The 24,890-nt window shown below is 32.3% G+C and overlaps 6 protein-coding genes across 8 annotated transcripts in view; 3 read left to right on the top strand and 3 right to left on the bottom strand.

The window, feature by feature from the left end:
- Tpst (tyrosylprotein sulfotransferase) overlaps positions 1 to 2,705 on the top strand; it is a 93,701-nt gene extending 90,996 nt beyond the window's left edge. For both annotated transcript variants that reach the window (XM_066289842.1, XM_066289836.1), the window contains exons 4-5: positions 1,829 to 2,006; positions 2,065 to 2,705. In XM_066289842.1, the coding sequence (XP_066145939.1) occupies positions 1,829 to 2,006; positions 2,065 to 2,205 (319 nt within the window). In that variant the 3' untranslated portion in view covers positions 2,206 to 2,705. The remainder of the gene's footprint in view (positions 1 to 1,828; positions 2,007 to 2,064) is intronic.
- Positions 1 to 24,890, bottom strand: part of loj (logjam) — a 180,286-nt gene that overhangs the window by 115,807 nt on the left and 39,589 nt on the right. The window lies entirely within an intron of this gene.
- On the bottom strand, positions 3,334 to 8,487 carry LOC136343230 (eukaryotic translation initiation factor 2-alpha kinase 1-like). Its single transcript, XM_066289820.1, has 8 exons — positions 8,435 to 8,487; positions 7,813 to 8,059; positions 5,784 to 6,032; positions 5,359 to 5,723; positions 5,118 to 5,303; positions 4,816 to 5,066; positions 4,556 to 4,761; positions 3,334 to 4,502 (listed from the first exon to the last, which is right to left on the bottom strand). Exons 2-8 carry the CDS (start codon positions 8,017 to 8,019, stop codon positions 4,173 to 4,175), a joined length of 1,794 nt encoding a protein of 597 aa, XP_066145917.1. The 5' UTR covers positions 8,020 to 8,059; positions 8,435 to 8,487; the 3' UTR covers positions 3,334 to 4,172.
- Positions 8,498 to 23,121, top strand: LOC136343235 (gastrula zinc finger protein XlCGF26.1-like). Of its 2 annotated transcripts, XM_066289828.1 has the most exons (6): positions 8,498 to 8,825; positions 9,341 to 9,848; positions 9,970 to 10,304; positions 10,355 to 10,539; positions 10,594 to 10,808; positions 23,034 to 23,121. In XM_066289828.1, exons 1-5 carry the CDS (start codon positions 8,673 to 8,675, stop codon positions 10,769 to 10,771), a joined length of 1,359 nt encoding a protein of 452 aa, XP_066145925.1. In that variant the 5' UTR covers positions 8,498 to 8,672; the 3' UTR covers positions 10,772 to 10,808; positions 23,034 to 23,121. The 2 variants fall into 2 exon arrangements, with proteins under 2 accessions (XP_066145925.1, XP_066145922.1); XM_066289825.1 differs by lacking the exon at positions 23,034 to 23,121 and having other exon boundaries at positions 8,499 to 8,825; positions 10,594 to 10,838.
- LOC136343253 (putative acyl-CoA-binding protein) lies at positions 10,854 to 14,349 on the bottom strand. Its single transcript, XM_066289856.1, has 4 exons — positions 14,219 to 14,349; positions 11,942 to 11,963; positions 11,690 to 11,804; positions 10,854 to 11,122 (listed from the first exon to the last, which is right to left on the bottom strand). Exons 2-4 carry the CDS (start codon positions 11,954 to 11,956, stop codon positions 10,983 to 10,985), a joined length of 270 nt encoding a protein of 89 aa, XP_066145953.1. The 5' UTR covers positions 11,957 to 11,963; positions 14,219 to 14,349; the 3' UTR covers positions 10,854 to 10,982.
- On the top strand, positions 23,053 to 24,612 carry LOC136343257 (acyl-CoA-binding protein homolog). The gene is made up of 3 exons (XM_066289871.1): positions 23,053 to 23,155; positions 23,951 to 24,065; positions 24,401 to 24,612. Exons 1-3 carry the CDS (start codon positions 23,141 to 23,143, stop codon positions 24,526 to 24,528), a joined length of 258 nt encoding a protein of 85 aa, XP_066145968.1. The 5' UTR covers positions 23,053 to 23,140; the 3' UTR covers positions 24,529 to 24,612.

Below are 24,890 nucleotides of genomic sequence, written 5' to 3'. Positions count from 1 at the left end.
GATGTTCAAAAAATTTATAATTTTCTCTGTTCTCTCCGAACTCTTTTTAAGAAATTACTAACTAGATCGTTGCTTATTTCAAAATACATTTTTTTTTCGTCTGTTTCATTGTTTTTAATGTTTTTGTTTTGCTTTTGGTGTAACCTTAAATTACTGGCGAAACGCTTCAAAAACACCTCCGTTGTGTGCTAAACAACTTCGACATCTTCGAAGTACTTAACGCGTCGCAGCTACTATCTGACATGATGTTATTGGTTTATAGGAAGCTCGAATTGGTGCAACTAGCTTGTGTCTTCTCCCAGGAGGATTTTTTATGTTTTAAAGTTCCCCAAAAACAGAAGTCGAGTAGGGTAAAGTCTGGAGATCCCCCAAGCCGGACTACAGGTCTATTTCTTCCGATTCAGCACTCGGCATAATTGTTGTTTAGCCAGTTTCGAACGAGTCGGCTATAATAAGGAGGACATCCATCTAATTCAAACTAGTGACGCTGCCTTACGTTCATCATCAACTCTTACAAAATAACCAGAACCTCTTCCTACAAAAAATGCTAATAATATTCGCCGTTAACTGGATTTGGCAAAATAATGGGACTACAGATCGAGTGTTAATGAGTTGAATCCAAACTTTAACGCTAAAATGATGTTGAAAGCAATATTCTTGAGTGGCGTAAGAATTTTCATTTGGCCATACATGCTCATTGCGCATATTCAACTAACCTCTTCGCATAAATGTAACTTTGCCAGTCCACAAAATAATTCTCAATTGTTGTCTATCATGTTGAACAGTATTAATAAACCATTCGCGAAATCTAATACGTCTTCCAAAGTCTCCGGGTAAAAGTTCTTGTACTCGGCAGGTGTGAAAAGGATGCCTACAGTCTCTCATTAAAGTTCGTCTAATGGTTTCCTGAGGAATGTTTAACACATTAGACGTTTGTCTAGTACTCATACGAGGATCATTGTTGAAATGATGAAAGATAATGTTATCTTGTTGAGGCGCAACAAGAAGCTGATGATTTCTCATAATATTAAACGATCCTGTTTTTTTAAGAACTCTATGAAGTCGTACAAAAACTTGATGACGAAGTTGCATGCCAGTATATTCTTCGTTCGGATATATATAGGACATTTGGATTTTAGAATTTGAATTTTTTTCCAAAAAGAATCATCGCCGAGCAATTTGAAGTACCAATTAAAATTTTTGATTCGTAAATTAAACTGCTAAATAATAAACATTTTTGAAGCAAATTTTTTCTGTCAGATTGGTAAGAATATTATTTTTATTTTGGAGGTGAAAATTTCAATAACGCAAATACTTAAAGGAATTTTACTATCATACTTCACTCACTAAATCACTGGACGAAAAGTTGTGCAAAATAAGCAAAAAATCCTAATAAAAACGAATACAACGTGGACAAATTAGAAATTTTTTGAATATTAATATCTCGGAATTGATAGAGAATTGAACTAAAGTTTGTAAAATTAAATTTGTTTCCTTTCATTTGTAGAATCTAAAATTTAAACTTTGCTGGATAAAACTGGGTCAACCAGTATAACTCAAGAAACAACTTAAGGAGTAACATTTAAGTCATTGAACAGAAATTCTCGAAGTCTACCTTGAAAAAGATTGATTAACATGGTAATTTCGACATAATTTTCTCTTCCAAGATTATGGGGAGAAAATAATTAGGACTACGGGGGAATACCCCATAAGGCGAACTTTCGAAAAATGTCGCAATAAAGTTTTTTTTCATAACTTGATTTGCTCTACGAACAGTCAAAATCAGCCTTTTTCTAAAACACCTTGTACAATGTGTTTTCCATTACAGAGTAGAGCGATCATCAGACCAAGTGATCAAACCAGTAAATTTGGAGGCTTTGACTAAGTGGGTGGGCAACATTCCCGAAGACGTAGTGCGGGACATGGCGGAAATCGCTCCCATGCTTTCTGTCCTGGGATACGATCCCTATTCCAATCCTCCGAACTATGGTAAACCAGACGATCAGGTTTGTGTTATCTCTTCTTATTACCCAACAGTTCTTCTAATTGTATTATTAAATTTAGGTGGCCCAAAAGACAAAAGACATCCAGCGCAACAAGAACGACTGGGATCGAAAAGCCAAAGAAATGTTCAGCATGGGTTGGGACAATGGGGCCGACAAGGACATGGATAAGGATCCTAGCGACAATCCGAACCTGACGTGATGATAAGTGACATTCTCGGGCATTTTAGCATTAAGTTTACATTGGTCGAACTTTTGGGAATTGAATTATTGCGTTTTTTAATAACCTTAAGGGTTATTTTTTTCAGGTTTACTAAGTATTACTTGTGTGGTGCTAGCGGGCGTTCTGTGCAATAAGAACCTTATTGCATAGCAAATGAGGTTCAAGTTGTGAGTTGTGCCCTATTTTCTAGTCCTGCCATTTAGTTAACGAAGTATGTAATTTGGTGTGCAATTGTTTACCTAAAAGATTGTAATTGCTACCATAAAGACTGTTTTAAAAGTTGTAGCGAAATTTAACATTTGCAACAAAGGAAGCAGTTTTTGCAGCCTATAGAAATTAAGCATTGTTTGACTGTTGGTGAAAGAAAAGTTTGACCGCTGTATTTGGACCATATTTGACTTAAATTATATCATCTAGGTATTTATAAATCAAATTTATTAAGTATAATGTTATGTTTAATAAAAAGTATAAGGAAAAATTAGGCTGCTATTTTTCTTTAAGGATTATAGCTTTCACCTGCATTAGCATGATAGAAGCTCAAAAAATGGAAATTCTCAAGGTGGAAGTTGGTTTTTTTTACATTTTTTCTTTACAAAAATAATTCAAGAGAGGAAGAAGTTTTGTAAATTGAAAACCAGAGATTTCAAACTTCGGAAAACAGACGGCTCGTGGTATGCGGCAAAAAATGGGGCTGTAAAAGATACCGCCCTAACCCCGTTATCCCTACATATTTTTGTATATTTAAAGTATATTTCGCAATATCTGCCCCTGTTCACTAGCTATTAGGGCCAATAGAACATGTTCTGGCACCTTTACCAGAGGATTTGTGGAAATCATGCAACTGGCTAATATTAGGTTTTCTTATTTCAACGCTTAGATGGGTGTTGCTCGCTCTAAAACGATGCCAGAACATTGATTATTGGCTCTTAAGATTAGATTTTAAAGCTCCTGATAACTTTTCCAGCAAGACCACTTCCATGCAAATAGAGGTATTGACCAATTCTCTTCTTTAATTTTTGTATTACTAGGAGTACACAATGGCGATTTTAGATGCTAAAAAATGCGAAAATGGCGATGATACTATCAAGCCAAAAAAAAAAAACAAAAAAGTGTAAGAAAACGTTCATTTGAATATTTTAAAAATTGTTTACATAAAAAAAATTATTATCATACATAATATCACATATAGGTAGATTCTAGAAAACAATGTAGAAACATTTCATCAGTCAAACTTGTCTATAAAATATTGATCGTTCAGAATAATAAAGAATAATTTTAAACGTATAATTCCATAAAAAGGAATTATCATAATTATTCCAAACAACCGACGGCCGAAAATTCAGACCCAAAGCATCCTATATTACGGCAAATATTTATTATAGTTGAGCCAAACAAATATAATAATCAAAGCCAGAAGCCATTATCTTCAACAATAACAGAGCAATAAGCATCTTTATGTCTTTTAAGTTTCGAAACTTTGAGGAACTAAAAACGAAAGAATGGATTTGTAACTTATTAAATTCGGATGGCTTCTCGACACATTTTGCGATGAGGCGAAGAGTGTAAAGAAAGAATAGAGCGAAAGATTGAAAAGAAAATCTGCTGCTGCAAAAACGATGTGTAGATTAGAAGTGCAGTGTAGTCTAGAAGAATCGCATTAAGGCACAAATGTTTTTCAGTTCTAATCTGCACACAAACCAAATTAAGCGTTTTTACTGTTCTTTGTATAACAAATTTCTCCTTTAAATGTTTCATTCATCATTCACAATTTAGAGATTTCCACCTCCGTAAATAACGTAGAAACCACATTGAGGTCTCTAGCCTGAATAACTTTACATGATCGAACAAATCTACTTTCCGGTTTCACACATTTCAACAAAAAAAAATTAAGCAATGTCATACAAATACCAAATTAAAATGAGAACTTCAGTGAACATGCTACGTAATCAAACTTCCTCCACCCCATGTTTCCTCAACAACGCCCTAAGCCTCTCAATTTCCAAATCCTGTTCTCGCAATCGCCGTTCCAAAGCTTCCAGATCAGGTGGGGGTACATTTGTAATATTCTCCAAAACTGTGAGTAAAGTTGCTGCGTTAGGTCTCTCACTTGGAGAATGCCTCACTAGAGCGGAAACTAAGTTTGAGAGTGACAATTCAGAAGGAACAGGCAGATCTCTGCGACTGCGAAGTTCTGAAATTTTCTTAGTTCTTTCCATCTCGGTGCTGAAATCCTCGAGGAGCTCAAAGAGAACTATGCCCAATGAATACATGTCACTCTAAAATATATCATTTTATTATAATGTATCGTCAGTGATAAAAGAAACCTGACTTTAGGATCGCAACGCCCTGCCAATTGCTCTGGAGCAGCATACAATGGGGTCCCTCGAGCAAATTCATGACTAGAAGCTTGAAGAGGACACGCAAGACCAAAATCGCCTACTTGAACTAATAAAGAACCCCCCTCATTTGATACAAATATATTGCTAGGTTTAATGTCATGATGGACTATCCCTTTAGAATGAATGTATTTAAGACCTGAAATTCATAGGCTACATGTACGAAAGTCCAATTTTATTTATGCGAAATTACCCCTTAAAATTTGGATAAGTATTTGTTGAATTGCCTTGGTTCTTAGAGCTTCAGCCCCGTTGGACGTTACTGCGACATCAGCATTGAATGACTCATTTCTTCTCCTAAGCCACTGGCCTAAAGTGCCATGGCACAGGGCCATTTGGATATATAAGGTTGCCCAAAGGATTTTGGGTTTAGAGTCATTTTGATGGGTAAGAGCAGGAGACAAAATTATGGGGTTTTCCGTGAGAGAAACGCTCTTAGGGGACCTAATTGTGTCATTCATTATACTACAAATACAGCAAACGCAAGGAACTTACATGTCCGCTTTTGATAATGACTGACTATTTGCATTACTGTTTTCAAATGATATTTCAAAATTGGAACTATTTTCATGAGGCTTTGTGCAAGTTAAAGAACTTTCAGATATGCGGTTTGGCAGAAAAAAATCAGTTTCTACTGCAGTTAATTTAACTTGACCATTTTGTTGCTTAGGAATTTGAACCCTTAAAGAAGATAAATATAAAACAATTAACAAAACTTGTTAGTTCAAAAATATACCTGCCATTGTTATTAGAAGTACTGCTAGTACTTGAGCTAGACCTATCATTACTACCGTTAGTTAGTTCAGGACTAGAAGATGAATCTCTATGTTTTAAGATATTATGGTCTGTATTAGAACTGGTAGGAATCAGTTTGTTGAGTGGTAATGAATCCCATGAAGTATGAGTGATTGCTTTAATATCTGTGGGTGCTCCCAACTCGAGCCAAGCAGCTTTGTACTGGACTATATTAGGATGGTTTAAGATGGCGAAAGTTTTTACTTCGGACAGATATTTTTTCACTGAATCTATTCTTTCGGAGCGGATTGGAATTTTCTTAACTGCATACTCAGTTCCGTCAAGTTTGTGTTTTACGCGAAATACCTTTAAAATATTCCATTTCAAAGAAATCCGATTAGGTCACAAAATCTAGACCTATGATACCTTTCCAAAAGCACCCCCTCCTATTTTTTGATACTCATTAAATTCTCTTCTATATTGTGAGGTATAATATGCTCCCTGTATAATTATGGGAGACGCAGGACTACTCGTAGCGCCTTCGCTGAATAATTGAAACATAGCATGTTCAAACTGAACACGAGCGCCTTCCAGCTCGGTCATTTGCCAACTCTCGTCGATTAGCCCCATTTGGAATAAACGGCGGCATATTTTTTTATAGGCGTGTGCAATCCTCTGAAATTAAATTTTATCCTTGGAATGTCACAATCGTTAAACAGATGAAACTATGGTAGCAGAACCAAGATCATACAGCCTTAAGTTTGGTCAATGCCGACTTCAACGAAATACTGCTGTTACTTAGGGCAAGCAAGAACCATTCCACAAAAACTACAATATCCAGGGTTACGCCACATCAAAATACGATAAGTATAGAATAATGTATAATAATGTAATAGCGCTGTGAGTGTTTAAAAGACACTCAAGTAATTTTTTTTATCCATAGTGGATGTTCTTAGAACGTATCTACTATATAATCGATATATAATAGGTAATGCCTAATTAATATACATATACAAGATTTAGGACATTTATATGTATATTAGAGAAGTAATAGGAGGACAAAATAGAAAGGAAACATTTTCTGCCTTCTAGAATGGAAAATCTTACTATATCACCACGACCGAAATCAATTGAGATGTTCCATAGGGATCTATTTTAGACCCCTTATTATTACACTTCTATTTGGATCGCCTTATGAGTAATTCTGGTAATGAGTCGGTTTGCCAATATGCTGACGACATCTCAATTATTTTTTCATTTTCATCCACAAACTTTTTATCTGTCGGTACAACGACAGTAAATTGAATGACAGACGATTTTTAAGCATCGGAAGCGCGTTTTAAAGTCTATAATAGAGGTTACTCCGAGACTTTATAGGCTTTAATTTAGGCAGTTGGGTATTCTTATTGTTCCACCATTTTGGTGGAACTTTTAATTTTGATAGAACTGATTGCTGAAAATGATGATACCTATTCTTGTTAAATGTTGCCAAAACCAGAGACAGAGAGGGTCTACCTATCCCGCAATATCGTCATTTTTTCTTATTGAGGAGTTCTTTATATTAAGCCATAAAAGAATGTAATTTGCTTTCACAATACATTCAAACAATTTTTGATCATTTTTACAAGGATATTATTTTAACGTCAAAACCAAGATGTTTTTACTGTTTTAACTCTTTGGAGGAGACCAGCGTGTTTACTTCTTTTAAGTTTTCATGATTTTTATTTTATTCTTCTATATTACCACTCATTGTTAATCTGTTTCAAATGCTTCTAGATGTTACTGTGTAATATTGCATCATTTTGTTAACACTAAAGAAAATTATTATTATTTTAAATCTCCAAAACAAAAGAGGCCACATTCTTGACATGTTGCTTCATTTTTTCAGAAAAATTAAACTTCATAAAAGTCCCTAATACACACAGTAAACAAATTTGGGGACCAAATTTAGCCTATTCCCTTTTAAAGTTCAAACATTCACCACGGAGAGATCACAAAAATGGCACTGTACTAGTTCATTTTGAGAGGTTTTTCATGCAAAATTTAGAATATGATGCTAGTTAACCATATACATATGTGTACAACCATAATTTGGCATTGTTAAAATATTAAGAGCAAAAATTGCAAGCTCCAGTAGATTGCTCTAAAATGTTCTAACATGACAATTAACTTTAGCATGTCCAGAAAGACAAGCCTCACAAGAGAAAAACAGTACTTGCAGAAATTTTAACATCCACAAATATGAAAAGATGCTTGAAACTAGGAAAATTTTCAATTTATCTTCACTAGTGCAGGTGTCAAAACATGCTGCACAAAACAAAGCTTTATCTCATTGTTTTGGGCTGAAGCTTTGTGTCGCTTATGGTAAGTATATAATAAATTCTTGAACCCTTTTTGCATATTTACAATGCGGTGTTTTTCTGCGACAACATTATTTTAATACAATACTACCTACCCTTCGGTCTGGTTCATACATAGAAATGAAATTCTTCACAAGTGCTTCAATTAATAAACTAACTCGTGTTGACCTAAAGGGTCTTCTTGCTACTGTGAGCGAAGTAGATCGGCTTGTGTCCTCCTCACTATCACTGGCCTCAGTTTTGGATAAAGGTTCTCCTAATTCCCCAAAGGTTGCCTTGTTAGGATAGGGCATATTTGACATGGATTTAATGCTTCCTACAGGAAATCGTCTCGGCTAATCGCTATTTTAGGACAAGATTTCCAATTAAATAACGGGTCACAAAGTATCGTCGATAACAATAATATTATCAAACACAACTCAATGTTTTTTGGTATTATAAAATGCAAGAAAATTCAAACCAGTTCCTTGTTACCACATCACACATTTTTCGATTAAACTTTAAATATCTACATTGTCTACTTCGACATAACCACTTATTTTAGATTTATAATCGTTAATCGAAAGAAAATAACTAAATATATACAGGATGAGATTTTGTCTCTTTTTAATATACAAATAGTTCCCTATAAAAAAATCAGTTTAGAAACTAAAGCTACGCCACAATATAAAATGATTAAAACGAAAACTTGACAAGACGGGATATTGACACACTGACCTTTAAGTGGGGTATGGCAACGTTGGGCGAAACTTTCTTAGTACTTGTCTCTTTGACGTTAATATAACCTAGAAAAATTGTTGTCACTGTTTTTTTACTTTTAGTTAAATTTTTACAGAAGTGACAGAATAAAAATTGATCTATTGACTCCCTTATATAACAAGAGAAATCCTGCTTGAAGGACATTATCGCAAAACTCAAGTTATGATTTATTATTTCACGTTTTAATTCCCGAACAATGGCACAACTTAAGAGCGATATAAGATACAGGGATTTAGCGCACCTCTGTCGTACATGCTTATCTCGACAGTCTTTGATTCCCCTGGCAAAATGCACCCTGCAGAGTGGTGTGTCAGTTGAAGAGGTTTTGAGGATTTTCATCCCTTCAGTGGTTTGTGCACTCTTTTAGATTATAGTAACATAGTAATAACTTAAATTTAGCCGTCAGTATTACAAGTTGAACTCAGGTTGAGTTTTCTGTTAAGTCTTTTTGATAGGAATTTTGGTAGTAAAGGTGTAGCTAATGACTTTAATGGGCCTTAATTTACTACTCATTATGTTGGAAATTACATTAAAACATTTAAAAGCAATTTTGAAGTTTTGCAAGTGAATGAAAACCCTATTTGTTCATTAGCAAAACAACTAGGTTCATAAGTATAGCAAATGGCCAAAGTTCTTCAAGTGAATAAAATATTAATAGATAACCGAAATGACATGCTACTGCTTAACCTGGCCTATTTTGGATTTTTAAAAATGTTCTTAGTAGATCACCATTCTGAAAATCATTATAAATATCCATAATGCATGTTGAGAAAACTGACAATTTACAAACGCATTATTGTAAATGGTTACTTGATATTTTTTACCAATTTTGATTGATTTCCTAACAACTTACACTTATTTTAGGATATTGATAATACTGACCTGCCCCAGCAAATATGTTCCCTATGTGTTACTCTATTAACAAATTTCCATATTTTCAAAACCACTTGTAATGACAATGAAAAATTTTTCAAAACTTTAGTCCAAGAACATCAAATAAAACCTGACTCACCTACCAATGAAAATGATTCTTATCTTAAATCAGATTGTACATCAATAGATGATGATGATTTGCCCCTAATAAAAAGATTTAAGAAAACTGAAAAGCGAATAAAACAGAAAATGCGAGTAAGACAAAAAAGTAAAAAAAACTTGAAAGTAAGTGGTGGTAATAGTAACTACACTTGCCCACATTGCAATAAATCATTCCCATATAAGTACAAGCTAGTCATGCATGCCAGGGTGCATACTAAAGAAAAACCCTTTAAATGTGACAAATGCAACCTTAAATTTAGTCTTAATGGCAATCTAAAGAGGCACAAAATGATCCACACTGGGGAGAGACCTCACGTTTGCCCTGTTTGTGGAAAAGGTAAAAAGGCAACTTCGTAGCCGCACATTCTTCTGTGTATGGTAGATTTGATCTGTAGGTAGAATTTTCTTGTATGATTGATATTTAAATTTGAAATTATTCAAAAAAATAAAGTTTTTAGGGTTTATTCAAGTGACATCATTACGTATTCATACGCAGAGCCACAAAGTTGATAAAAAGTTGCATAGGTTTACTTGCAAAGTTTGCGAAAGGGTTTTTGTCAGAGATAAAGCGTTTAAAGTGCACATGAAGAAGCTTCATCCCACAACTTTTGAAGGCTCTAATTCAGATATAGAATCATCCAAATTAGAATTCAAATGTAATATTTGCGGCAACACGTTTGCGAAATTAGTTCTTTTGAAGCGGCATGAAACTCGACACGGAGAAAAGAAGTTTTTGTGCAGCGATTGCGGTAAGGGATTCGTGAGGAAAGCCGATCTTCAATCACATATTAAGGTTATTTGATTCAGTGGCACTTCACATCACTTCTGACACTTCTTCGTTAGGTCCATACTGGTGAAAAACCCCATAGTTGTGCTATATGCAACAAGACCTTCGCACACAGCGGATCACTAGTCACTCACAGCTTGCAACATAAAGGACAAAAATTGTTTCAGTGTCGGATATGCACAAAATCGTTTTCTCAGGTGTCGCATCTTAAAGTTCATCAAAGGACACACAGTGGAGAAAGGTGCTTTATACTAAATATAAAAATGTTTAAAAATTAGAGCCATAAATGTTTCAGACCGTATTCGTGCCCATATTGTGAGAAAACTTTTTCCTTGAAATCCAATCTTACAGTTCATATTAGAACTCATACAGGAGAGACGCCGTTTCTGTGCAATGTGTGCGGAAAAGGGTTTTATGATTCGAGTAGTATGAAGAAGCATAAAAACACACATGTTAGTGCCTTGGACAAGTAGGAAAATGTGGATTAGCAACATAAATCCAAGTTGCCAGGTAAAAAACATGTTCCAGAGATATGGAGTTAAATAAAAAACGCAATGTATTTAAAAAACATTGTTTCTCCTATAAAGTAGGAAGAAATAATAAAAAAAACCTTATGCAGTAACGTGAATGTTTTCGTAGTTGTTTCTTAGTATTACCTAAAGTTGGAAACAGGCAATTGAGGTATTATGCAACACCCAGCGCACTTATAAGGGATTCTACTTTTTCAATGTATTTTTCCTTGGCATCGCTTTGGGAAAGCCCCTTTCGCTCGTTCCACGCGTCCCATTTGGCTTTGCCTTTCAGGTCAAGCATCCCTGGACGAGCTAATAACAATAAAAATTAAAATTAGTACCTAATCGTTCATTTGGGAAAGTAGGCCTATTGACTCATTCAGAAAATATCAAGTACGTACTTGAAAATAATAAATTTTCAATATTCTTTAGAAATGAAATATATTTTTTGCATTTGAAATGCATACCTACAGCCGCTTTATTGATTGCCACTAATCATCTACAGTAAGATGAATTTCCGATATGAAATAATCCAGGGGATATTTTCTTTCAAGTACAATAGAATATTTCAGTTGATATTAACTCAAAAATTGAAACATTGTGGGGCCTCTTCTGCTGTGCACAGCAAATCACAAAACTCAATTGTCTTTCTCTGTAAATAATGTGTTAGAAATAATAATTATTATTGAGCTTTGTTCTTCACACTTCACTCAACAAATCAGAAAAAACGTAACGCTTCAATAAGTACGCCTAGCAAATGCTGATTTTGCATCTTTCCTGCGGTTACATAAACAGGATTAGATGCAAAATAATTTTTCTTAACCATACAGAGTCTTAAATAACAGTTTTATTGACCATAGGTAGTAAATTGATCTTTACCAGTATTTACATCACCGACAGTTCCTTGTTTAAAGAGGGCATAAAGTTCCAGGAGATCATTATCTGAAGGTTTTGATTTTAGCTTCTTGACATCCTCGGCAGCCTTGTTAAATCTCTATAAACGAAAAATCATTTAGTCAGTGTAATAACGGTAGTTGATTCTTCATTTATTTATTTTATCACTTGAAATGAATTTTTAGAAATACTTAAATTAGTTGTTAAATGACAAAGTAAAAAAATTATTTCACTTACCTCGTCAAGCGACATGTTAGTTCTGAAACATATGAAAAAGGCATTAGATCGATTGGTTTGAAGCAACTTTATAACTAATTAAATAATCAGTCATTGTAGTCAGATACATAGCATAACGATTAAGTGTTAATAATTGGAGAAATGACTTGAAATTAACGATAATTATTGTAGTTATTGCAGACCTTAAATTAGCAATCTACTATATATGACGTAGGTATTTTAATTTTTTTTAGTTTATTTAATATACTATCCTATTGAGTAATCTGTATTTATGGAATTGATTGTCTATGAAAAATGGCAGATTTACGCGAGGTCCTATTCCATCTATCGTTCTATATTTCATAATTTATCTTGGCAGTATATTTTTAGATCGTTTCTTAGTAAAACCTCTCGTAAATCAATAAAGGAGTAATCCATTATTGATGGTAACGACAAACGTTATCAAAGTTCCTAAGGTACCTGATGTGCTACAGTTAGAATGTTTTATGAGAAGCAATTTAAAGCAGGGGAAAATTGATTGAAGAAATTATACGATTAATAAAGGAGTATATGACTGAAGCAAAAATGTATACTGGATTAGTCGTCATTGGTAATTAAATTGTAGTATCGATTATACCTATATCCAGTTTTTTTTATAATAAACCTTAAAATTTCACCGCTTTTCACGACTAGTATGATTGAATTGGAACGAAAAGAATATTAACTACAGAAACTTCGGAATAGTGAGAAATCAAAAATTGCTAATTTAAATTCATATACTCATAGTCTTCAAATGAAAAATTTTCAGAACTTTTGAGACACTATAGCCTGAAACCCTAATGACTCCTGAGAAAGTATTAAATTTCATAAATTTAAATGTTAAAATTACGCTAAAAACCTACGCCAAGAATCTGTGATATTCACCAATATGACGTGAATACTACACAAGCTTTTTCCCTAAGAGTATGAAGTCTCGATTGTTTTGAGGATTATTTTAGATGTTTGGTCTCTCGAACCTCCCCTGTTCTCTAAAACTATAATCTCATTTGAAATCTATGAATAAATGAATTGTATGAAATAGTTTTTGACCCTTTGGAATAGATATTTCTTGCATTTAAAGGTGAGATTTTGACCTTTCCAAAAAAGGCATCAGCAAGTTCAAGAAAAACCATGAAATTTTGCGGTTTGTATTAAAAATGTCTTGAATTTAAATTCGGATTTCATGTCTTCGCAAAATGATCGTCATGATGTTCCGCTATTGAGCAACTCGGTTTCTCAAAATTTTCTTAAGTTTATTTTTGGTTGCTGTTTCGTGAAATCTATCTGATGGAATTGCGTGAATTACTATTCTTTTTTCATTAAATTTTTCAATTAAAAAATTATAGAGAAAATCCAGGAACTTTAGGGGATTATCATGAGCATTTTAGGGGTATCAAATAACTTATATCTCGTTTCTCAATGGAAATGTGTACCAACTTATATTCATACGAACTTTTTCAGTGAAATAACGTAATCATCAGTTCAATTTAATTATATGAAAGCAAGGTAAATAATGATACGATACTCATATGTGTATACGTTCTACATGTACAAATAATAAATTCGTACATAGATTTGAGAGATACTTAATACTGTTTTGTCTAATGAGATTTTACCTTGATGCTGTATATATTCTAAATTTTAATTTTTGTTAGTAACACTATAGATAAATAAATCGATCATATAGTTATTTATTTACTGGCCCTATAGTTATAAGATGTTTCAAATGATGTATTAAATTATGTGCCGTGGAGTAACTTTTTCCCTTGGCGTCTGTATAATGTAATTTAGGTTTTGCATTTTTTTCGTGGTTTTGCCTTTTTTGGCATTTTTCGTTCCTGTTGTCTAGATTAAAGCAACGATTTCAATTTTGTAGACTTTTATCATTTTTTTCATTTACATCATAATTACATATGTAGTCTATAAAAGAGACCCAAAATCCAAATTCAAAATCTCAAAAACTATAATAACCTTACATAAAATGAACAAAAAATCACCCTCTATAGGAAGTATAGAATGTTCTGGTTTTCTAAAATTGTAGACATTATAATATCAATACCGGTTTTATTAAAATTTACGTAATATTAGGAAAAGAAGAAAGGCAAACCGAACTTATTAAATAGATAACATTTGTAACCTTATAATTAGCGCTGTAGCTACAAAATATCTCTGCAATTGACTATGTTTAAACTAGAAGAAATCTGATTTCGTTTTATAAGGTGTACGTATCAAGCGGGTCATAATCGTATTAATACTTACAGGAGAATATTGTTAAGCTACTGAAAGGCACGTCGTTGACTACTCAGTTCACCGGCCAATGATGAAATGAGTGAACTGGATCTGTATACACGCAGGACTTGGCCCCAAACATGAAAAGCAAGGCCAAATAGCAGGAAGCGATGTTGTCGGATTTGTATTTCAAATGGGAATGTCGGTATATTATACAGGGCGTTCCTGAAATAACTGTACAATACCTGATCAAACATTCTTTAACCAAAAATTGGGCGTTTTAAGCAGATTTGCCTATATCTAAGGTTGTTTTGTCTTGAGGGTACATAGCGCGAAAGTTCTCAAATTAATAAAATTTGTCAAAATAACTTCTAAACGCTTTAATCGATTTTTACTAGTTTCGGAACTAAGAGTTACTACATTAATTGACGTGTTTTGACGTAACCGGGAACCTTTTTTTAATGCATGAATATATTAAAAATGACGCGTGGTTCGTAAATAATAATTTGTATTTCTGCTACTCCATGAACGAAATACTTAAATTTTTTTTCTTCCACTCTCTGACTTTAGTTTCAAACTTTTTTTGTCTCTTGTGAAATTTCCGTCAAACATACAGTTTCTCCAGAAAAAACGTATTTACGATATCTTACAATTCATCATTTTTCTTTTGTAGGAATGAAAATATAAAAAAAATTTTAATTCTACATAACTACCAACTTAGTTTAATTCTCATCATAAATATTCAAAATGTTGCCCGTTTGTCCGAATACAAAAATTAATTCATTTCAAAAAATTAATCTGTACTTTGGGCATCGTGTCGACGGGCTATTTTTAACATTGTTTTTACAACAATGATGAATTGCAAGTTATCATACATAATTTTTTTGTAGAGAAACTGTATGTCTAACGAAAATTTTACAAGAATCAAAAGAGTTTCAATTTACATTCAGCATGTGGTAGGGAAAAAATTAAAGTCTTTAGTACAAGGCGTAACAAAAAACAAATTTTTGTGTATTAACCACGCACCAGTTTTACTATTTTCACATGTTAATAAAATGTCCCGTTTACAAGAAAATACGCCAATGTATGTAGTAATTGTTTCGAAAAAATTATATTAATTTCAGGACTTTGTCGCCCTGTAGTGGTAAAACGTAGCAGCATTGGATATAGGTAAGTTTTCCTAGATCGCCCCGTATCTTTAGTCCAGAGTTTTTTGGTCCAGCGTTGTACACTAATTTTAAGGGCACCATGTGTACGGGGTGTTATTGAATAATACCAATATTCTACAGGGTGATTTTCCAAGAGATGGAAAGTTCTTCTCGTTTAGTTTTCGAGATGCGGGGTATCAAAGTTGAAAAAATAAATCATATATTGTTTGATATATTCGATCTCATCCAGGTAATTTTATGAAATTTTATATCCGGGAATTTTTTAGGATGAGAAATTCAAATTTATCAACGATTCAGTTGTATCTTCTAGAGAGCGTCACAAGTACAATAAAAGTTCGGTACGATGAGAAAAATACATTAAGTCATAGTTTCCAAGATACGGATAGAAGTCCAAATTCCTGGAACACCCTGTAAACCGCACCTTTTTCGCTGTTGTATACACAGAGTCTTAGTGAGTGCAAACAAGAAACAATTAAACGATTGATAAATACGAAGGAGACATGCTATTGTTTCCCCTTCCATTATCAACGATCGGCTACCGTCGTTGACTCGCAAACAATACGCCTTAATTCGCGAATAGAAGTAGATGTAGTTCTGCGCAATTTTGGAGGACGCGAATTATGCGCATACATGCAAATTCGAATGCGTTCTTCAAAACAAATCCCATAATAAAATTTAACGTTGCCTTGCATCTACAAACATCATGGTAGAAATGGTAGTTTTAGAATGCGTTAATTGAAGAACAAGTATTTTTTGTGACATCATCCATCCTCGGATTAAGGCATACTGCTTGCGAGCGAACAATGACAGCCAATCACTGACAATGGAAGGGGAAACGATAGCCTGTCTCCCTCGCACTTGTCAATTGCCTACTTGCTTTTTGCTTACACTAAGACTTCATGTGCATATAGTGAAAAACGGACTCTATACTCCTTGAATCTACCAAATTCTCATGAAAATGCTACTTCAATTACCCTTATTATTGTAAACTGAAAATAATAAAACACAGCGTTTTCACTTCTACATCCCACTTTTAGAATTTTTGCATTATGTAGTTTTTTTCTAATCTTAGCAACCTTTCAATTAGCCAATACTATCTGAACAGAAATAATTGAATTAAATATGTAGTACCTACGTGATTTTAAACTTGTACTGTATGAGTCATTCAATAGTAGACATAAAATAGTTTAATATTGAACTTACAAAGAACGACGATTATACATTGTAACCTTGAATTTGTACAGTGTGTTTCCTAAATGTTAGGCAAACATGTAGGGGGCTATTTTCTGAGTAATTTTAACAATTTTTTGTCCTTTGACGAATTGAGAAAAAATGCTTTGTTTCCTAGATACAAGATGTTAAACGTTTTTCATGAAATTTATTAAAAGCTATAATAATTGTTCAAAATGCTTGTCTCCAGCTTTGATGCATGCTTTTAATATTCCCCTCATTGACAACCGAAATCTTTCAAAAATATCAGAACTATTTGTTATTGAATTACATCCATCAATTGTGCGATATCTCAACTCTTCCATATTTCTTACTGTATTAGTCTAAACTAATGATTTTAAATTACCCCAATGGAAATAGTCCAAAGAATTCAAGTCTGGGGATCTAGGTGGCCATAAATGAGGTTCACCACGACTAATCAAGCGATTTCCATTTGTTACCATTAAAAAATCACTCGCAATTCTACTAAAATGCGCTGACGCTCGATCGTGCATAAACCACATTAAATTTCTGATTGCCAATGGTACATCTTCAAAGAATTCAGGAAGCGATTATTCCAAAAAATTGCGATAAACTGCGCCTGTAAGTCTTTCTGATAGAAATATTCGTCCAATTATCCAATCACTCACAACTGCAACCTAAACGTTTAACGAAAATTGGTGTTGACAATTAACTTCTAGTACTTTATATGGACTTTCTTCGGCCCATATATGATTGTTATCAAAATGTCTTATTTCATTTCTCGAGAAGTTGGCTTCATTGGTAAAAAGAATCAACGACAGTAGTTGCGGAATTTGCACCAATGTGTGCAAAAGCCGTTGACAAAATGCAATCCTCAAGGAAAAAGAGCCTTAATACATTGTATGTGATACGGATGCAACAAATTTTCCTCAAAACGTTTCACACAGTCATATTACTAACATCCACAGCCCTTCTAACTTTTCTAATAGAAGTACCTGGGTTTTCCTCTATTATGTTCTCACTGTCACTGATCTTTCTGCACCTCCATTTTCTTTTAGTATATCTGTTTCACAATGACGTAGATTAATTTTTTCAAACATTTTTCCATTGGGAACATTACGATTCGTAAATTTTCGCTTAACATTTAGGAAATACCCTGTATAAATAAACCACGAAAAATTGTATTTGCTGATTTTGATAATGAAAGTGTTACCCAGCAAATGTCTACTTTGTATGCGTCTAAATTTTACCCCATTTTTGTCCATATTTATTTTAATTAACTTTCCTAGTTTTGTTTTCTTTGTTATTGAATTTAATAAGAAACTGAATTTAATAAAAAACTATAAATTACCTACAAGTTAGCACAATATGAACAAAGAGCTTTGTCATCACGTATTTACATACATATCTGACTAATAGCTGGCGACCTTCATCAATGTCGATTATCTCGGATATAACAATAAAGGTGGCAACGTTGCGTCGGTTCCTATAATTAATGTATTCCTGAAATTAAAAATTTTCAACTTTTTGAGTATTAGCACCGTTCAATGCTTTTCAGGGGCTAAAGATTAAAGTGATGATTTCATGCAAATTGATTGTAATAGTCGCAGAGAAATATAGTACAAGCTATTATGATGGAGAAAGCAGTTTTATGAAACCCATAATATTTGTATAAGAGGTAAAAGCATGCATAGAAAAAACAAGATAAGACATTAATTTTAAACACGCTTGTTCGCGTATTTTCACAAAATAAATTTTTATATAATTTAGGGAAATTTCGGAAAGTCGTGGTCTGTTAAATTACACGTTTCTCAAATATTCCTATGCCTTAAAAGCCAATCAATTATTTTTTGTATATTTAGAAACTATCGGTTGTAACACGAGATTGTCGGCATCTGTTGATTTATGATTGGTATAAAAACAGCTGTATAAGTAGTTGGTTGTAAACCATATAGGTCGAGATAAAAAAAAATATGTTTTTTGGATTTTATGATATTTATGGTTATTGATTACGTGTATTAAATTACTCCCAAATGTTGACTTTTGTCACTAATACGAAAATGAAATACATCTTCAAATTAGATATTTCACTCAAACATAAAAATGATTAAAATTTGTTTTTTTACACACAAACAAATCGAAATAAAAATATGGCATGCAACCGTTTTTAATTATTTTTAAATATTAGCCTGAAATGTGTAATTGTAAAAAAAACACTATAAAAAATGAGAATAAAAAAAATGTTTTCAACATTTAAATATTTTCAAAACAATCCCGTGCAAACAACTGTCCACACAACAATCCTTTATAAACTGCGTATACTGACCTGAACTATAAAGAAAATTTACGGAGTCTAATTTTCAGGTGGGTGACAAAGTACAAATTTTTGATAAGAAAATTCTTTACACATTAAAATCTTTGAATATCAATATAATTTATGAGACATTTCAAATAACCACAGTTAGAAGCATCTCCAAACCGGTGGCAAGATCAAATCAATAGATAATATATACAATAAATTTTTATTTTTTTAACTTTAAGAAATTAATCTTTAAAAAATTTAAATATATAGAAAAAGTTTATGTTAACTTAGTTCCGCAACTCTTAATTGCTCGAAACATAAAGTCTTAAACTTATAACTTTATTTTTGTTATTTTTTTTGCAAAATTTGCATTTCGGGAAAGTTGATAATGGGAAATTTGAAAATTCCTTCAATTTTTTGGTTATCAAACTGAGATACAGTGTGGTCACAGCATTTATATACTCTGATGCACCTAAACTGAACTAGCCATTACTTTTTTGTAACTCACTTCATGTCATTTTTGAATTTAAAAAATTATTTTCCATTCCTCTTTACAGGCAAAAGGCACTCTTAGTAGGAAGTACTAGAAGTTTAACTTCAGGAATGACTGCTGTTAGTGAGAAATATTAAAAATATCTCTTATCGGTAAAAATATGTGGTCGATAAGTTTATTATTAATTAAATAGTGACACATAGTGAACTATAAATAAGTTGTGACTATTTACATTCAAATGTAGGTCAGCACACGGCGCCCTCTACCGGTAAACAAAAAAATGAGTGAATATTTGAGTTTCTTATCAACTTACCCGGTAAGCGAAATTTCGTTAAAATGACGCGTTATTTTTCAAAAATTTATTAAAAAAACCGAAAATGAAATGTTTATATAGATATCCTGTATCTCAAAAACTTAGTAGTCGCGGACCTACGTTAGTGTGAGGTTTCTATCTTGAAATTCTGCAAAAAATAATGACTTAAACTTCGAGCTCAACAAAACCTCGAAGCTATACTGGAAATTCCCATTGAAAATAGTGAGCTGGTTTGTTTTACAACTACCGATATTGGAATACCTGTTAAAATATGAGCTTCAATATTAATTTTAAAATAGAAATATGCCAGTATCTGTATATCGTTACAAAAAATAAAATGATTTGGTTTTGCATATTTTCAATAATTTTTTGTGTAGTTACGTAATATTTCATACATTAATAAGAGAGTTACGGAAACGAGAAATCGGGAAGGGAAGCAGAGCACAATAATGTGATATTGCCAAAATAAAAAAAAACAGCTTCAACCTTAAAAATAATATAAAAGTAAAAAACAAATTGCACATATATCCATTAGATTGTTAGTTAGGTACATCGCCTTCAAACATTCCTTATTTGATATTTTTATTTCAAGTCTTTATTTCGTTGTATGTACATATCGTCACTTGAATACAAATACCAGGTGACTTGAGAAATATGATTATATAGATATGAAAAGTAAGTAAATAAGTAGGTACTATAAGTAAGTAGTACTAAAAACCCCCAAATTCTAGTTGTTTTTTTCTTACATTCAGGTGACGATATACTAGCAAGAGCACAAATGCCCTTTTCGAATAGAATGAACAAGCTGCTCTATAGCTCCTTAACCCTTGTGAATATTCTCTGCACCTCTTTCGCCTTTTCGATTACCTTGAACATTTGGTTTCCTTGGAAAAAGATTAAAACTCATCTTTTTGAATCTAGTAATTCTATTTGACAAAAATGATTGTATTGAATTCTTATTTAGAAAATTAAGTAATGTTCATGAATAAATCAAAATAAAAGATCTAAAACCAAAGGGAATTCATGTTAAAATTTTGAGGTAAGCCTTTGGAATATTTCATAATTACAGTTAATGAAAATTATGATATTATCATAGGATGCAAAAACTGGTTTGTCAGTATTGAATGTATGAAATTCCTTAATCCCCATAGTGATCAAAATGAGCAATTTATCGCCACCTATTGATATACTGTTCCCAATATACATCTAGATTATAGGATTTTGCTAGATTTAGCATCGTTTTTCAAACTCTACTTGAACCATTTCTTGATATCTACCATAATACCGCCCAAGAAATTGTTAAAACATTACATATGTTTCAAGCAATTTTTTAATAATTCACTTTTCTTAATATTTATTTTTGATATTTTCTTTGTAATCAGTAATATAAAATATTATATCCACTTACTTTTATGAATGTCGCCCTTTGTGGCCTATTTCAGTATTCCATATATCTCATGTCCATCTCATACGGAAGGTGGACACTCTTTTTTCTTTGATACATTCAAGCAAACATCGAAACTAATAATATAAATTAAAAAATGAAAATGAAATATGCGAAAAAGAATTTTGTTTTTTTTTTACCTGGTGCGGACCAAACTATTTGTTCTGATCTTGTGGTCATTCGGTTACCTAATAAGATGTCTACAAGACAAGAATAAATAAGGCACTACACAAGTAGGACTTCCCAAAGTTAATAATAATAAAAATATTATTTTATTTTATTTTCAAAATCTGTTCAAGGCTTTCAAAATTTTCATCCATTCGCGTCAGACTTCCGTGCTATTTTCTTGGATAACGATTTACAAGATTAATTTTTTAAGTGAAACCGTACTTTTGCCTAAAATTAGTTCATAAGGAGGATTGACAAAAAAACAACGAAACGAATAGTTTCTTAAAAAAAAATGTTTAAATAGGATAATTTCAAAAGATTTTTGGAAAATTGTAATGTAGATACTTATACTTACGTTTCTGACATGGTGAACTGGTCTTTCTAGATCAATTTCTCTTTATATACTTGAATGTTCTTTGGCAATTTATATATTTCTTTTATCAGTGATTCACACTAGTTTTAATATTATGCAAGCATTTTAAACATGTTCGTTAAATCTCTATAGTCAAAATTATTCATAATTTGTGATTTCAAATAGATATCAATATTAAGATAAATTTCGAAGGAAAAAGTTCACTAGTTTTATAAATTTTCATGTTATAATTTATAGTTTTTTTTTTTAATTTAGACTACCTCAAAAAAACATTAATTTGAACTATGTTAATAACTGATATAAACTAAGCAGATAACAATAAAACAGCATTTTTCAGGAGCAAATTCATTTAGATGGTTTAGGTGAAATATTCTTTTGGATAATACACGCAACAGTAGCAACCAAAAAAATGATCACCAGAACGTCCTTTATAGCGGGTGTTGCATCACCAAAACAAACATAAGAAAACCTATGTAAATTTAAATACCATTTAATATTATCTTTCCTGTTCGTTGAAAGGCAGAATTGTATTAGAACTTTTAGAAGGTTTTTTGATGAGAGACTGGCATTTAAAATATAGAAAATATCCCTTACACCACTTGAGAGATATTAAATTTTTTTTTTCTAAAATGTGCAAACTTATAATGCTTCTCTGATATTTTCCTCAGTTAAACCATAAGTAACCGTCACCTTATTATCTACTACTACATTATCCAAATAAGTTTTGTCAAAACCATTCTATCTTTATTAAAGTTTCTTACAAAATGTCCTACACAATAGTGGAGAAAATAAACGTGGTTAAAAGGTACTACATTGGAAATAGTTGGCATTATTCGAACATTTAATAATTTAGAAATTTAATTAGGAATGTTTATTGATTATTTGCTAATACTATTAAAAAATACATTAATTTATTGTTGGTTAGTTCAATTCAGTGCAATTAAAGAAAATTAAATTTATTAAATTATATATATTAAACTAGCAAGGAAGATAATATTTAATGGTTTTTGAAATCTGCATAGGTTTTCTTATAATCGATCTGGCGATGCAACACTCTGTACATAATGTAAGCAAGTACCCATGCCCGTTGTTAGGTATTTATGAAATCGTTGTTTTGAACTAAATAATAGAATTTGTTATCAATATATTATTATATTAGAATAGATTGTTCATATTATAATTTTTCAGAGGAAAAACTACTATAATTGTTTATTTATCTGTCATTATGCACCTAATCATTTTTGTTACTTCATTCGACTCTCCTTGAACTGAGAAATGATATATAATATTGATAATTGGATAATAAACTTTTTATAAACTAATTTTTCAAAACATATCCGAACATATAGAATTAGAACCGTTTAATCATACTAAAAATTATATTGTCAGAAGTTTTAGATATGGAAATTTCGCTCTGTAGGCCTATAAAATGACACTGCGAAGTCGGTTTCCATACAGAGCTTTTCTCGTGTATCCAAGTGCATTCAAGTGTAATAAAAATGGGTCTAGACGAGGTAAATATGGATTTGGTGTTGTTCTTTTTGAGGGAATTTTTACACCATAATGAGAATATTGCCATATAAAAATAACTATAGTGACTTAAGAAGGTTTTGTCTCGTAGTGATACTTAGTATTGAAAAGAGAGGCCGAAGACCTGCGATTACCACAAGGCCCTTTTTGCTTCCTAATTTACCCCCTTTTTTAATGTTTATTCCAGGAAGAAATTCTGGACTTAACTTTATTCAATCCAAATATTTGTTTTTATGAGCTCTACGCCTCTTGAAAAGTTGTCAGTATGTTTATGACACACTCTGTATATCTTCTAGTTGTGGATTTTGGTGATATGTTCAATTTCACGAAACTACATTTCGGGAATCCCGATAACCTAGAACATCACATTCTTTTTTTGTCTTTTATTACTTCGTTTGCTGCGGTTCCGAATCCAACAGTTATGAAGGGGGCATTTAAAATGATCCCAAACTCGTCAATACATTGTTGAAAAACCCTTCTGTAAGCTCTATAAATAATAATTAAAAAAAAATGTTTGACGACTTTTCTCGCTATAGAGGTTGAAAGCTGAAAATACAACTTTTTTTAATTTTTCATATATTTTTTCATATAGTATATACCCCATAAAAGTATAAAGGGTGGTCCTGATAATTTACTGAAGTCCTTGAATGGCATTTTGAATACATTGTGTGGGAATGTTACCAACGATAGTTTATTATAAATTGAATGATTTCAAATGACTTCTTGCACCGTTCTATGGTTCAAACTATTATTTATGTATGGACTTTTCAATTTTGTAGGATTTCAACGCAGCTGCCAGTAAAGTGCGAGTTTTTACTAAGAGACCCCCAGATTCTGACGCTTTGGAAGTTTACGCCCTGTATAAGCAGGCTACAGTGGGAGATACCAATATTCGTATGTATATTCCCATAGATATTGAACAAGTATTGCAAAACTTATTAAAATATCTGATATTTTTAAAAGATTGAATAAAAATCTGAGTTTCGTATTTTTGGTCGGTCAATAATAAAACAACGCAGGTTTCTCGAAGATTTCCCTTTATAGAAATCAGCACCAAAGCTATGGCTTTGAGTTGTGAACTATAGATTTAACAAATTTATAGAATGTTTTTTATTAAATCCTCGTCCCTCATTTCAAGCTCACAAGTAATAATACATTAGATTTTTCTAATTTGGCATATTTTATATAATTATTAAAAATGCATCATTGTTGTTTTTCGTTTTTTCTAGCCAAACCAACTGGCATTGAAGCTTCGTCCAAATGGAATGCATGGAACGGTAAGAAGGGCATAAAGAGCGAAGAGGCCAAGAAGCTGTATATCGCAAAAGTCGAGGCTTTGGCTCCCAAATATGCTTGAAGCTTTCTTTTGAATACTAATTTATTCTACTACATCCGATCATGTTATTTAATTACCAATATAATTTTGCAAATCTTGAAAGAATATGTAGCTTTTATTATTTAATTAACGTAAACGTTGCAAAGCGGTGACCAATTCCTTGGACTCAAATAGGATGAAAAATCAACATAAACATAAGTAATACTCAAATCTCTTCCCTACAGATCCTACAGTTCATTAGATAAGTTTTGTTCAAATTTGAAGCGACCATTGGTCTTTTAATACAAGATAAGTCATCTTTGATGGCCTTAATTGGTAATAAGAATTGTTAGAAACTTTAGGGCAGGTTCTCCCCAATTTTTGGTCTCACCAACCTAAAATAT

This window comes from Euwallacea fornicatus, chromosome 1 (assembly GCF_040115645.1).
Source record: "Euwallacea fornicatus isolate EFF26 chromosome 1, ASM4011564v1, whole genome shotgun sequence".
NCBI classification, from domain to species: Eukaryota; Metazoa; Arthropoda; class Insecta; order Coleoptera; family Curculionidae; genus Euwallacea; species Euwallacea fornicatus.
The sequence above is the reverse complement of the archived record's forward strand: the minus strand, read 5'-3'. Positions and strand labels throughout refer to the sequence as shown.

What these genes read in the sequence shown, in the direction of transcription:
- LOC136343230 (XM_066289820.1), bottom strand. Translation starts at nt 8,019, where the DNA reads ATGTCAAATATGCCCTATCCTAACAAGGCAACCTTTGGGGAATTAGGA. An exon ending in TGTATGAACCAGACCGAAGG is followed by an intron (nt 6,033 to 7,812) that starts GTAGGTAGTATT and finishes ATTTAATTTCAG; the next exon opens with AGGATTGCACACGCCTATAA. An exon ending in TCATTATCAAAAGCGGACAT is followed by an intron (nt 5,067 to 5,117) that starts GTAAGTTCCTTG and finishes TGACACAATTAG; the next exon opens with GTCCCCTAAGAGCGTTTCTC.
- LOC136343235 (XM_066289828.1), top strand. Translation starts at nt 8,673, where the DNA reads ATGGCACAACTTAAGAGCGATATAAGATACAGGGATTTAGCGCACCTC. An exon ending in TTGCCCTGTTTGTGGAAAAG is followed by an intron (nt 9,849 to 9,969) that starts GTAAAAAGGCAA and finishes TAAAGTTTTTAG; the next exon opens with GGTTTATTCAAGTGACATCA. An exon ending in ATCTTCAATCACATATTAAG is followed by an intron (nt 10,305 to 10,354) that starts GTTATTTGATTC and finishes CTTCTTCGTTAG; the next exon opens with GTCCATACTGGTGAAAAACC.
- LOC136343253 (XM_066289856.1), bottom strand. An exon ending in TGTCGGTGATGTAAATACTG is followed by an intron (nt 11,123 to 11,689) that starts GTAAAGATCAAT and finishes TATTGTTATTAG; the next exon opens with CTCGTCCAGGGATGCTTGAC.
- LOC136343257 (XM_066289871.1), top strand. An exon ending in AGTGGGAGATACCAATATTC is followed by an intron (nt 24,066 to 24,400) that starts GTATGTATATTC and finishes CGTTTTTTCTAG; the next exon opens with CCAAACCAACTGGCATTGAA.